Below are 14,784 nucleotides of genomic sequence, written 5' to 3'. Positions count from 1 at the left end.
TGTCAGGAAAAGGGAGTAATTTTATAATCGAATATCTACATGAATGTTATCTAGAAGGAGGGAAGAATAGAGTGAAGCTAACTCTATAACTGGAAAAAAGGAACAGTTGCTCAAATTAGCTGGAAGAGGGGGGTGTTTGATATGTTTGTGGTTTATACAGTAACCTTGTTTTTTTCTGCACTTAGTCAAGATTAGGAAGTGGTTTTGTTTTTTGTCTAGTTGGAAGAACACCATTCACAGCTGTGAATGTCAGGCCAACCCCTGACAACACTGAGGCTTAGTTATTAATGTCAGGTCAGTTCCCAGATGCCAGAGGTTGAGTTTCTCAGTCCTTCTCTTTTGGTCAAGGGTAGACAAAGTCAGGCCCCAGGACATTAATCAGTAATACTCAGATTTCACTACTGTTGAGATTATGTTGATCCAGAGGATGTAGTCTGTAGTTGGACTAGGGTTAATCTCCCCTTCTTCCTCCGTCATAGCATGGGATGTTGAATCATGTAACATGAAAATGGCTGTGCAGTAACATTTAGGACTCTGGACAGGATACATTGGCTAACTGCAAAAAAGCGATTATCAGTAACAAAATTATTCACCTTTGTAATATGTCTCAAAGGCAGGGGTCCAGATTATAAAACCTAGACAATGAAAGCATGCCCTAGAATCCAGCTGGGTGTGTTTTAAAGAGCCAGGTGGCTTTTTCTTTTAGCTTAAACAACAATAACCTGAATGTACTCAGCCCATTTTAGAGGTGTTCAAAGGAGCACTGAGGCTTTGGGCTTCAGTCCATGTCCTAACTTTACAGTTGCCAGGATTGTGTCCCTGGCAGGTAGGACATGCATTCTTGGCAAACAAACAAACAAACAAAATCAGTTGCCCTTGTGTCGATTCTGACTCATGGTAACCCCATATGTGTCAGAGTAGAACTGTGTTCCATGGCATTTTCAATGGCTGATTTTTGGAAGTAGCTCTTCGGGTCTTTCTTCTGATGCACCTCGGAGTAGATATGAATTTCCAGTCTTTCATTTGGCAGTCAAGCTTGTTAACTGTTTGTACCACCCAGAAACTCCATCTTTGGTGATACGTACCCCTAAAATTATCCCACCACTGTTGGTTCAATATCATTGTTAATTTACCTCTGTTATTAAATTTACTAGTAAATCCCTCAAATTGATTACCTATCTCCTTTAGGTGTCCCTGGGTTGTGCAGGAGGTTAAGTGCTGGGCTACTACCTGAAAGGTTGGCAGTTTGAATCCACCCAGAGGGACCCTGGAGGAAAGGCCTAGTGATCTGCTTCCCAAAGGTCACAGCCATGAAAACTCCACAGAACACAGTTCTATCTACTCTGACACACCTGGGGTCACCATGAGTTGAGGGTAACTGGTATAGTATATGGTATAAAAAAACAAACCTGTTGCCATCGAGTCGATTCCAACTCATAGTGACTCTATAGGACAAGGTAGAACTGCCCCAATAGGGTTTCCAAGAGCGGCTGGTGGATTTAAACTGCCGACCTTTCGGCTAGCAGCCATAGCTCTTAACTACTGCAACACCAGGGCTCCAGTATATGGTATCGTTATAAATATTTGCTCTTTTATCCTTTGTCAGCTGGTAGGTCCGTGTGGGGGCAATTTTAGTGGATTGATAGAAAACCTGGGATTGCATATTGACTCGCCACTTGTTAGGTAAGAGACTTTGGGCAAATTATTTTCTGAGCCTCAGATTCTTTCAACATGAAACTAACAATACTTGTGTCACAGAACTATGAGTTACTGTATAATAATCAATAATATCTACTAGTAAATCATTCACATTGATTATCTCCTTTAGTGATCACAACCATCCTATGCAATGGAGCCCTGGTGATGCAGTGGTTAAGAGCTACAGCCGCTAACCAAAAGGTAGGCAGTTCGAATCCACCAGCTGCACCTTGGAAACCCAATGGCGCAGTTCTACTCTGTCCTATAAAGTCGCTATCAGTTGGAATTGACTCGTTGGCAACTAGTTTGGTTTTTTTTTTTTATCCTATGCGATAGGCCTATTATTGTCATTTTATAGAGGCTCACAGTCACACCGCTAAGTGGCGATGATAGGATTCAAACTCGTATCTTTCTGATGCCAGCGCCCAGTTCTTAACCCCTCTGAACTTACCCACTGTTAGGTTCAAGCGCCCACCATTCAGTCTGTCACACAGTAGGCACTTAACGTTTAAAAATGTATAATTTGCAAGTTTGATTATCATGGGTTCGTTTTAGGAGCTTATCTCCCCTCGGTGCAGGGGCAAAATCAAGTTCTGGCCAGCCCAGGCAAGGAGCAGATTCTCCTCTTCTGGGCCCTCCTCACCCCGGGAGGAGCCCGGTCTGGGTTTATTGTGAGCTTACAGTACTGTGAACAAGGTTCCAGCTGGTGACGGTGGCGAGGCGGTGGCGTAGCCAATCGCAAACCCCCTACCCGGGGCCCTCCAGCTCGCCTTCGCGGGGCGTCCTTAGCAACGCGCGCGCTCACTCCCCGCCCCGCCCTGTCCGGGCGGCGCGGGGCGGGGCGCGAGGCGGCGGCGGCCATTGCGCCTGCGCGCGACCACAACCGCCAGTAGGCGCTCTTCCCCTCCCTCCTTTCCCCCCGCCCTTCTCCTCCTCCTCCTCAAGCTGCCTAGAGCGAGACACCAATATGGAGCCCGAGGACTTGCCGTGGCCGGGTGAGCTGGAGGAGGAGGAGGAGGAGGAGGAGGAGGAGGAAGAGGAGGAGAAGGAGAAGGAGGAGCCGGAGGACGAGGTCGTGATGGTAGAGGAGGTGGAGGGTGAGGAAGAGCCGGAGTTGGACCCTGACTTTAATTACGAGTTCCAGCGTCAGGAGAGCACGGACGGAGAGGAGGACGAGGACGAGGAGGCCAAAGCCTGGCTGCAGGCGCCCCCCGCCCGAGCCTCGCCCCCGTGGCGCCGCTACCCGGAGGGCGAGAGGGCCTGCGCGGAGAAGGTGAGCGGGGCCGTAAGACGAGAGGGGTCGCCGTCGGGGCCGGGGTGGAGGTCGCCCGAGCGCGCAGCCCGCCCTCTGTTGGGACCGCTACCTCCTGCGCCCCCGGGAGGCGGGGTAGGTGGCTCGAGACGAGAAGGTCCGGCTCGCTGCCTGTCACAGTGCCTGACAAACAGTAGGCGTGCTTTAAAAAATTTAAAGACTTCTAGGGGCAGTCTCACCTCCTGCGCTCGCCTTCGGGCGAGGCCATGTTTCCGCCCCCTCGGTGGGTCCTGGGCCTTTTGGACAGCACCAGCTGTTCAGAGGAACCTATATACTCTGTGTGTGTAGTTAAGAAACGCTTTTGGGAGGAGGTGGGGCTTGTCGTGCACTGCGGGAGGGAAAAAGCGCTATGTGGGAGTGGAGAGAGTGGTTGCCCAGGGAATATCTTGTTGGGGAGACAATTAAGAGGTTAGTTTGAAACGCAGGACTCATCCCGAGGGAGTAGTGGGGATTACGTACTGCATGATCAGTTAGTCTCAAGAGGCTCCCCACCGATTGTGCTGCTCTGTATCCTCATTAGTAGCAATAAAGGAGTCCCCAGCCGGTAGGAGGGACTTAGAATGCATGAGGTTTACGATTCACCTTCAAACACTCAGGAAAACTAGAAAACACAAGTAATATACAAATGGAGAAAGAGGTGATTTTTATGGTTAGTCTCTGAACATCATTTTGGAAATAGCTCTGCATTTAATTTATTGCTTTCCAAGGAGGAAAGAAAAAAACAAAAAAGCTTGCTATGTAATTCGGATGCCAAATCATCAGACGTTAAGTTTTCTACCCTGCAAGGTACATTTGTGGAAACAAAAAGAAGCCTAAGGTTTCTTACCTAGGACTGCTCCTTGAGACAGGATGTAAATAGTGAAACAATTGAAAAGACAGGGAAAAGATTATAGACCTGAGCTGTTCAGTACAGTCGCCACTAGCCATTTGTAGCTCTTTAAGTTTAAATTTTAATTAATTAAAATAAAAAATTCAGTACCTCCATGTTTAACCACTTTCAAGTGCTCAGTAGCCACACTTGGCTAGTGGCTACCATATTGGGCAATGCAGATGTAGAAAGTTCCGTCATCACAGAAAGTTCAGTTGGGCAGTGATTCTTATAGACTATTGATCACCAAAGAGCTATAGTTGTTTGTCTGGTAAATATTCCAGTGGTAGTTGATTTATTGAGCATTAATTATGCGCCACATATTGTGCTGAATGCTGATGAGACCTTGGTTAACCCAAACATTTTTGGTCCCTGCCTTCATAGTGTTTATAGTCTAGAGAGGGAGGCAGGCAACGCAGATGGTTACATAAATCCAGGTAAAACTGATACGTGCCATCATTGTTGTGAAAGCATATAGTAAGGGAATCTGACTTTGTCAATGAAGCTAGGGAAAGCTTCCCTGAGGAAATTGTGATTGATCTGATATCTGAAGACAGAGTCAGGCAATCAAGGCAAAGGGGAGGGAAAGAGCATAGCAGCTGAGGGAAAAGCATATGGAAAGGTACTGCTGGTTAGAGAGCATGACATTTTCAAGGAACCAAAGGCCAATGTGTTTGGAGCACAGACTGCAGGCTTTGTCTGCCATACCAAGAATTCAGAGGCTTTATCTTGGGAGCTTTCGAAAGTCAGTGAAAATGTTTTAAATGATAACCCTGTGATGAGATTTGAGTTTCGGAAAGATCAGTTTAGTGGCATGTTGGCATATGTTAGAAAGTGCTTAAAGGAGAAAATGTTTAATCTGTTTCTTGCTAGAATTTATAAACTGAATTTTTTTGAAAATTTTTTTTTTGTAGCATTTGATGCAGTGTTAAGTATTCAAAGGATGAGACCAAATGGAAACATTTCATTCAGTCTGCTCTGAAGTTAAATGGCAAAAATGTTATATTTGATTCACTGTCTTATATATCTCTCACTTGCTAATGAGAGTGTTCTAGTGATGATGTAGGAGCCCTGGTGGTGCAGTGGTTAAGTGCTTGGCTGCTAACCGAAAGGTTGATGGTTCAGACCCACACAGCTGCTTCGAAGGAGAAAGACCTGGCCAACCGCTCCTGTAAAGATTATAGTTTAGACGACCGTATGGGGCAGTTGTACTCTGTCACATTGGGGTTGCTGTAAGTGGAAAATTATCCCTGTGGCACCTAACAACAACAGTGGTGATGTATAAGACAGTGACTAAATTTGTAATCCTGTCGGTGTGAGTGAGCTAAGCCATGGAATGGTTTAAAGTCAAAGCAAAATGTGACCAATTAACAGTGTTAAATCCAGTTCTTTATCAGAGTTCAGAGAAGAGAGTGATTCAGCACCTTTGCTGTTTCGTTCTTGAGCAGTTCAGTGCGGATGGTTTCAAGCACCTTTCCTTGTAATTCTTAAACCTAAATTTCTTGGCTGTTCTGGGGAAGATTGACTTAGTCCTGTGGGTTGGTATCACTAGAAATTCTTAGTCTTCAGCGTTTAACTATGTCATCAACAGTGCTTGGAAATCTTCTTTGCATTTCTTCGGTTAGCTTTTTCTCCCATTCTTTACCCCTATCCTTTGGCCCTCACCCAGTGTCCTATATCCCTTCATCAGCAGGTTAGCATTTCTCAGATTTCACAGAGGAAGGAGAGAACACAAACCTGAACTCCTTCACACTCCTGCTTCCCATCTCCAAATTTACACTGCCTAATTCTTAATCTTTTTTGAGCTTTAATATGCTATGTAGTCTTAATGTTTGTCCTTTCTTGTGTTCCTAGGATAAAAACTATTTAGTCATAGTATGTTTTTCTCTTAAGGGATGGCTGGATTTTATTTATAAATAATATTGGTTTTAAACTTTTTTTTTTTTTTAAACCTGTCAAATTTGGCATCGATATTATGACATTTTCATAAATGAACTGGGAAGATTAAAAATCTTTTTCTATGCCCTGGAACAATTTAAGTACCATAGGAATTTTTCTCATGTATTTCAAAAATTGTCAGTAGTGAAACTGCTACCCACTCCTGAATAAATCCACTTGGTCAGGGTGTATGATCCTTTTCTGGATTTCAGTTGGTAGTATTTTGTTGAGGACTTTTTGTATCTTTATTTGTAAGGGATATTAGTCTGTAATTTTCTTCTCATGTGATGTCTTTGTCTGGTTTTGGTATCAGAGTAATAACCAAACCAGTTGCTGTTTAGTCAGTTCCAACTCACAGCGACCCCATGTATGTCAGAGTAGAACCATACTCCGTAGAGTTTTCAATGGCTGAATTTTTGGGAGTAGATTGCTAGGCCTTTCTTTCAAGACACCTCTGGGTGGACTCAAACCCCCAACCATTTGGTTAGTGGCAGAGCTCATTAACTTGCACTGCCCAGCAACTCCAGTCAGGAATAGTGGCCTCATGAAATGACTTGGGAATTGTTTTTTATCTTAGTCCATAGGGCTGCCATAACAAAATACTACAAAGTAGGTGGCTTGAAGAACAGAAATTTATTGTCTTACAGTTTTGGAAGCTAGAAGTGCAAATCAGGGCATTGGGTCGAGTAGCCCTGGGTTTTCCTTGGCATTCCCTGGTTTTCTTTGGCATTCCTTGGCTTGCAGATGGTTCCTCACCTGATCTCTGCCCCCTGTGTGTGTGTCTGTGTCTGTACTTTGTTTTATAAGACACCACTCAAAAGGAATTAGGTTTATGACCCACCCTACTCCAGTATGACCTCATTATCAAACCAAATGAAAAACCATATTTTCTAGCAGGGTCACATTCACCAGTACAGGGGTAAGGACTGCGTATCTTTTTTGAGGGACACAATTCAGTTCATAACACTTACTTCTTGGAAGTAAGTAAATGATTGGTATTCTTTAAATATTTGGTAGAATTCACCAGTGAAGCTGTCTGCACCTTGACTTTTCTATGTGGGTGGTTTTTTGAATTCAGTCTCTTCACTTGTTGTAGGTCTATTCAGATTGTGGGTTTTTTTTTTGAGTCATTTAATGTACTTTCTGTCTTTCTAAACCTGTTGCTGTTGAGTCAATTCCAACTCATAGTGACCCTATAGGACAGAGTAGAACTGCCCCATAGGGTTTCCAAGGAGCGACTGGTGGATGCGAACTGCTGACCTTTTGGTTAGCAGCCAAGCTCTTAACCCCTGCACCACCAGTGTTCCTGATCACTAGCCGAAAGTTGGTTGGTTCTCCGAGGGAGAAAGATGTGGTAGTTTGCTTCCATAGAGAATCACAGCCTTGGAAACCCTGTGGGATCGCTGTGTGTCAGAATTGACTCCATGGCAGTGGGTTTGGTTTTGGTGTCTTTCCAGGAATTTGTCTATTTTGTCTTAGTTATCCAATTTATTGGCATACGTTGTTCATAGTATTCTTTCTTTTTAAATAATTTTATTTATTTTGTTGTTGTTGAGAATATAACTGCAGAACATACACCAGTTAACAGTTTCTATATGTACAATTTAGTGACACTGATTATATTCTTTGAGTTGTGCAACCATTCTCACCCTCCTTTTTCAAGTTGCTCCTCCCCCATTAACATAAAGTCACTGCTCCCTGAGGTTCCTATCTGATCTTTCGAGTTGCTGTTGTCAGTTTGATCTCATGTAGATAGATAGTTCTTAAAAGAGCACAATACTCAAGGCAGACATTCTTTACTAGTTAAGCTAAGCTATTGTTTGGTTTTAAGAAGATCTCAGGATATTTTTAGTTTAAGCTTAAAGATTATCTCAGGGTGATAATTTCAGAGGTTCAGCCACCCTCCATAGCTCCAGGAAGTTCACCCTCCATAATCCATGAGAATTTGAAATTTTATTCTGTATCTTCCCCCTTTTGATCAGGAATTTTTATGGAATCTTTGATCAAAATGTTCAGTAATGGTAGCCAGGCACCGTCCAGTTCTTCTGGTCTCATGGCAAAGGAGGCAGTTGTTCATGGAGGCTGTTAGCCACACATTCCATATCCTCCTTCTGTTCCTGACTCTCCTTCCTCTGTTGCTCCAGGTGAATAGAGATCAGTTGTTGTGCCTTGGATGGCCACTTGCAAGCTTTTAAGACCTCAGGCACCACACAATGAGGAGGTAGAACATAAGCACTAAACATGTTATTAGGCCAATTAACTGGAATGTCCTATGAAACCATGACCCTAAACCTCCCAACCAAGAAACCAAATTCCATGAGATGTTTGGTTGTACATAAGCAGCCTCAGCAGCTTCTCTCTCTCTCTTTTTTTTCGGTCTTTGTTTTAAATATATCTATCGCACAACTTTTGCCAGTTCAACTTTTTACAGGTGTGTAGCTTAATGACAGCAGTTACACGGTAATCGGCTGTGCAGCCCTACCCTTAATCAGTGCAATTTTTCCATCACCTTAACCCACCTTTTCCTCTTCCCTCTTGCCCCTAGTAACCACTAATGAACTTTGATTTCTACACATTTGTCTTTTCTTTTCTTTTTATGTAAATGAGGTCATACAATATTTATCCTTTTGTGATTGGCTTATTTCGCTTAGCATAATGTCTTCAAGCTCCATCATACTGTAGCATGTTTCAAGACTTCATTTCTTCTGCTGGCCGAGTAGTGTTCCATTGTATGTATGTACCACATTTTATTTATCCATTCATCTGTTGATGGGCGTTTAGGTTGTTTGTGCCTTTTGGCTATTGTGAATAGTGCTGCAATGAACATTGATGTACATGTCTCTTTTTCAGTCTCTGCTTTCAAGTCTTTTGGATATTTACATACCTAGCAGTGGAACTGCTGGGTCATATGATGGTTCTATTTTTAGTTTTTTGAGGAACCACCACACTGTTTTCCACAGTGGTTGTACCATTTTGCATTCCCACCAGCAATGGATAAAGTTTCCAGTTTCTCCACATCCTTGCCAATGTTTGTTATTTTCTGTGTTTTTAGTCTTAGCCATTCTAGTGGGAGTGAAATGGTATCATTGTGGTTTTGATTTGTATCTCTCTGATGGCTAATGATGCTGAGCATCTTTTCATGTGTTTGCTGGCCATTTGAATGTCCTCTTTGGTGAAATGTATACTCAAGTCCTGTGCCCATTTTATGATTGGGTTATTTGTCTTTTTGTTGTTAATTTGTTGAAGTTTTACATATATTTTAGTTACTAGATTCTTGTTGTATATATGGTTTCTAAAGATACTGTCCCACTCAGTAGCTTGTCTTTTCACTTTTTTGGTAGTCTTGATGAACAAATGTTTTAAGTTTGTATGAGGTCCCATTTATTTATTTTGTCTTTTGCTGTTTGTGCTTTTGTTATTATATTAGGTAGTCCATTGTTGAAAGCTAGACCCAGCAGCATTACCCCTGCTTGTTCCTTCTAAGAATTTTATGGTTTTAGTTTACACATTTAGGTCGCAGGATTCTTTTATAATCCTTTCTATTTCTGTAAAAGGAGCCCTGGTGGCAAAATGGCTGGCTAAGTGCTTGTCTGCTTACCAAAAGGTTGATGGTTCGAACTCAACCACACTGGCTGCATGGGAGAAAAGACCTGGTGATCTGCTCCCATAAAGATTACAGACTAGAAAACCCTATGGGGCAGTTCTACTCTGTCACATTGGGTCACTGTGAGTCAAAAATTGACTTGATGACATCTAACAACAAGGTTGTTAGTAATGTTCTCTCATCATTTCTGATTTAGTAATTTGAGTTTTCTCTCTTTTTATGATCAGTCTAGCTAGAGGTTTGTTAGTTTTGTTGATCTTTTCAAAAAACAGCTTTTGGTTTCTTTCATTTTTCTCTATTGTTTTTATATTCTTTATTTCATTCATTTCTGCTCTAATCTTTATTATAGCCTTCCTTCTGCTTGCTTTAGGTTGTTGGCTCTTCTTTTTCCAGTGTCTTAAGATGGAAAACTGAGGTCCCTAGGTGGTGGCAACAGTTTGTGCTTGACTGCTAACCTAAAGGTTGGCGGTTTGAACCCACTTATCCGTACTGTGGGAGATAGTCCTGGAGATCTGCTTCTGTTAAGATTACTGTCAAGAAGACCCTATGGAGCATTTCTACTTTGTAACACATGGGGTCAGCATGAGTCAGAATCAATTCAACAGCAACCAACAACAAGAAGATGGAAAGTTAGGCTATTAATTTTTTTTTTTTAGTCTGTTTTTATTTATTTATTGTACTTTAGATGAAGGTTTAGAGAGCAAATTAGTTTCTCGTTGAACAGTTAATACACATATTGTTTAGTGACATCAGTTGCCAACCCCACGACATGTCAACACTCTCCCTTTCTCAGCCTTGAGTTTCCCATTACCAGCTTTCCTGTCCCCTCCTGCCTTCTCATCCTTGCCCCTAGGCTGATGCACCCCTTTAGTCTCATTTTGTTTTATGGGCCTGTTTGATCTTTAGCTGAGGATGAACCTCAGGAAGGACTTCATTACCGAATTAAAAGGGTGTCTGGGGGCCATACTCTCTGTCAGACCAGTAAGTCTGGTCTGTTTTTCTGAGTTAGAATTTTGTTTTACATTTTTCTCCAGCTTTGTCCAGGACCCTGTATTGTGATTTCTGTCAGAGTAGTTGGTGGTGGTAGCTGGGCACTATCTGGTTGTGCTGGGCTCAGTCTGGTGGAGGCTGTAGTAGTTGTGGTCCATTAGTCCTTTGGACTAATCTTTCCCTTGTGTCTTTGGTATTCTTCATTCTCCCTTGCTCCAGACGGGGTGAGACCAATGGAGTATCTTAGATGACCGCTCACATGCTTTTAAGACCCCAGATGCTATTTATCAAAGTAGGATGTAGAACATTTTCTTTATAAACTGTGTTATGCCATTTGAGCTAGATGTCCCCTGAGACCATGGTCCCCAGCCGTCAGTCTAGTTTGGAGGTGTCTGTGAAGTTTACATGACCTTGCTTGGTCAGGTTGTGCTGGCTTCCCCAGTATTGTGCACTGTCTTACCCTTCACTGAAGTTACCACTTATCTGTTGTCTAGTTAGTGTTTTTACCTCCCCACTCCTCCCCTGCCTACAACAACACGACCCGTTGCTGTCAGGTCAATTCCGACTCATAGCGACCCTATAGGACAGAGTAGAACTGCCCCATAGAGTTTCCAAGGAGTGCCTGGTGGATTCCACCTGCCAACCTTTTGGTTAGCAGCCATAGCACTTAACCACTATGCCACCGGGGTTTCCCTCCCCTCGCTAGTAACCATCAAAGATTGTTTCTTTCCGTGTGTAAACCTTTTCATGAGTTTTTATGATAGTGGTCTCATATAGTATTTGTCCTTTTGTGATTGACTTATTTCACTCAGCATAATGCCCTCCAGATTCATCCATATTGTGAGATGTTTCGCAGATTCATCATTGTTCTTTATTGTTGTGTAGTATTCCATTGTGTGTATGTACCCTACCAAGAAAAAGAAAAAGAAAAAAACCAAACCCCTTGCCGTCAAGTTGATTCCGACTCATACCGACCCTATAGGACAGAGTAGAACTGCCCTCTGGGGTTTCCAAGGAGTGGCTGGTCAATTCGAACTGCCAGACTTTTGGTTAGCAGCCAAAATGCTTAACCACTGTGCCACCAGGGCCCCATATGTACCATTAAAAAAAAAAACAAAAAACAATCGTCTCATTGATTCTGACTTGTAGTGACCTTATAGCACAGAGTAGAACTGCCCCATAGGATTCGCAAGGAGTGGCTGGTGGATTCAAACTGTCAACCTTTTGGTTAGCAGCCGAGCTTTTAATCAGTGTGCCACTGGGGCCATGTATGTAGGCTATTAATTGATATCTTTCTTCTTCTTTTTTTTTTTTTTTATTGTGCTTTAGGTGAAAGTTTACAGCTCAAGTTAGTTTCTCACACAAACGTTTTCACACGTATTGTTATGTGACTTAGTTGCTTTTCCTATAATGTGACAGTACACTCCTCCTTTCCACCTCAGGTTTCCCATGTCGATTCAACCAGCTGCTATCCATTTCTGCCTTCTCATCCCTCCTCTGGACAGGAGCTACCCATTCAGTCTCCTGTATCTACTTGAACTAAGAAGCACACTCTTCATGAGTATTATTTTGTATTTTATACTACAGTCTAATCTTTGTCTGAAGAGTTGGCTTCAGGACTGGTTTTAGTTCTGGGTTAACAGAAAGTCTGGGGGCCATGTCTTCTGGGATTCTTCTAGTCTCAGTCAGACCATTAAGTCTGGTCTTTTTATGTGAATTTGAATTCTGCACCCTACTTTTCTCCTGCTCCATCAGGGCAGAGTAGAACCACTCCATAGGGTTTCCAAGGATTGCCTGGTGGATTTTGAACTTTTGGTTAACAGCCGTAGCTCTTAACCACTACGCCACCAGGGTTTCCATCGTTTATCCCTAGCCACTCTTAAAATTCTGTCTTTATCTTTGATTTTGGTAAGCTTGTTTATGTCTTGGTGACTTTCTTTTGGGATCTACCCTGGGTGGGGTTCGATGAGCTTCTTGGATAGATATCTTCTAGTCTTTCACGATATCAGGGAAGTTTTCTGCCAACAAATCTTCAACAATTTTCTCTGTATTTTCTGTTATCCCCCCTGTTCTGGCACTCCAGTCACTTGTAGGTTATTCCTCTTGATAGAGTCCCTCATAATTCTTAGGGTTTCTTCATTTTTTTAAATTCTTTTATATGATTTTTCCTCAGATAAGTTGGTGTCAAGTGCTTTATCTTCAATCTCGCTAATTCTGACTTCCATTACCTCAATTCTGCTCCTGTGACTTTCTATTGAGTTATCTAATTCTGAAATTTTATTGTTAATCTTTTGGATTTCTGTTTGCTGTCTATGGATTCTTGCAGCCTGTTATATTTGATAGTATGCTCTTGTATAACCTTCTTAAGTTCTTCTGTTGCTTTGTCTGTGTGTTCCTTGGCTTGGTCTGCGTTTTGCTTGTTCTTGTTCCTGATCTTTTGAAAAGCTCTATACATTAATCTCTTGAATTCTACCTCCGGTAATTCCAAGACCTTCTCTTCCTCTGGGAGGTTTCTTGGTTCTTTGTTTTGGTTGCTTGCTGAAGCCATCATGGTCTGTCTATGTGATTTGATACTGACTGTTGTCTCCGAGCCATCAGTAAGTTATTATATTTATTTATTTTATGTTTGCTTACTGTGTCCTAGCTTCTCTTTTTGATTTGCCCAAATAGGCTGCTTATATGAGCTACTTTGATTAATGGCGTCTTTGAAGCTCTCATGTCCTGTCAGCAGGTGGTTAGAGCTGCAACTAGGTGTGTAAGCCCCCGAGTCTGTTTACTTTTCTTGTGTGGTTTCAGCTCAGGTGTCCAGGTCGTCGGTCACTGAGTGTGTGGTGCAGGCTCTCACCTACAGTCCTAGACAGGCAGGGCTACAAAGGGGTGATTGGAGTAGGCACAGGTATCTGGCTGCAGTAGGGGGTTATGTGCTGAGCAAGGTAGGGGGCTGACAGCTGCCCCTGAGTGCCTGGGTGGAAGGCATGTCCCTGTTCCTAGAGAGAGTAGGTGGGTGGGTTTTGCATCTGGACTTTGGGCACCGAATGCTGTTGGCTGTAAGGACTGGGAGGCACCAGTTCTTCTTGGACCCCTGTCACAGGTGGCTAGGTGGAGTGGGTGGAGCCATCAGTCCTCAGACCCCTGAGGTGGGTAGGTGATGACCCTGCTTAATGGGCAGGGAGGTGTCAGATGTCACAAATCTATCACTCTCCCTTAGCTGTTGCAGTTGAAAATAGGCTTCAGGTATATACCCTGTTGTACTGTGCTAATGAGGGCTTACGCTGTTGAAATGGGCCTGCACAGGTCTGGGCAAGTGTGAAAGGCATTCAGAGCCTGTGGACCCTTTATGCCTGTGCCTAGGCAAAGGGGCTTTACTTGCCCTGAGGTCCTGGCTTAGGGGAGCTGGCAGATTATTTTTTCCTATTTGTTAATTTTTTCCCTCTCCAGTGCCAGGAGAATGGCTTAGGGTGCTTGACAGGTCCTACTTTCAGCCCAGAGGGCACAGCAATCTCTGAAGCTGGACTGGGACTGGAGCAGAGCGAGGACGGGGCAGGTAGATAGAAGAGAGGTGCTTACCAGAGGGGAGAAGAGTTTTTTTTTTTTTTTTTTAATCCCACGTAACGCTTGTACTTAACTTTCACAGATTCAGTGCCGCTTCTTCCTGTTTCCAGAGGCTTGAGCAGACTCTCCACCGCTTGGTTTCTCCCGATTTGGAAAACGTGTCCTCAGCGTTACTGCTTGCCTCAGCCTGTGTGTGCCAGCAGATCCAACCTGCAGGGTGCTGGCCGGGTCAGGTCTGGCAAATCCTCACTGCTTCTGAACTGTCTCTCCCTCTCCCTGCTGCTCACTCTGGCTCCTCAACTTTATCTTTGATTTTCAGGGCTCCTTGATTGTCATATATAATAGATTCACTTGTTTTTTCTGGTCTTTGTTTAAGAGGGACCCCAGGAAGCATCTTATTACTCTGTCATCTTGTCCCTGCCCCCTTTCTTCTTTTTCAGTATAGGCATTTGTTATAGATTGAACTGTGTCCCCCAAAAATATGTGTTGTAAATCATCACCTCTATTAAAAACAACCCCATTGCTGTCGAATTGATTGCAACTCATAGCAACCCTATGGGACAGAGCAGAACTGCCCTGTAGTGTTCCCAAGGCTGTAATCTTTATAGAAACTACATCTTTCTCCCATAGAGCTGCTGGGGAGTTTGAACCTTTTGGTTAGCAGCTAAGTCCTTAACCACTGTGTGACCAGAGCCCTTAACTCCTATACCTGTGGTTATATACCCACTTGGGAATGGGTTTTCTTTGTATGTTAAATGGCCCTTTATCAGTATAGGTAGTCCCCAACTTAATGATGCAGTGTAGTTACGATGACCCGCACTT

General features: G+C 43.2%; 1 protein-coding gene across 4 annotated transcripts in view; it reads left to right on the top strand.

Annotated features, from left to right (window-relative positions):
* The first annotated feature begins 2,653 nt into the window (after positions 1–2,653).
* The window catches only part of ALMS1 (ALMS1 centrosome and basal body associated protein), a 210,439-nt gene continuing 198,308 nt past the window's right edge, over positions 2,654–14,784 (top strand). For all 4 annotated transcript variants that reach the window (XR_002824358.1, XM_023732665.1, XM_023732673.1 and 1 more), the window contains exon 1: positions 2,654–2,971. Coding sequence is in view for 3 of the 4 variants with exons in the window: in XM_023732665.1 (XP_023588433.1) it covers positions 2,666–2,971 (306 nt within the window). In the remaining variant the exon portion in view is untranslated. The remainder of the gene's footprint in view (positions 2,972–14,784) is intronic.

This window comes from Trichechus manatus, unplaced genomic scaffold, assembly GCF_000243295.1.
Source record: "Trichechus manatus latirostris isolate Lorelei unplaced genomic scaffold, TriManLat1.0 scaffold00004, whole genome shotgun sequence".
NCBI classification, from domain to species: Eukaryota; Metazoa; Chordata; class Mammalia; order Sirenia; family Trichechidae; genus Trichechus; species Trichechus manatus.
The sequence above is the reverse complement of the archived record's forward strand: the minus strand, read 5'-3'. Positions and strand labels throughout refer to the sequence as shown.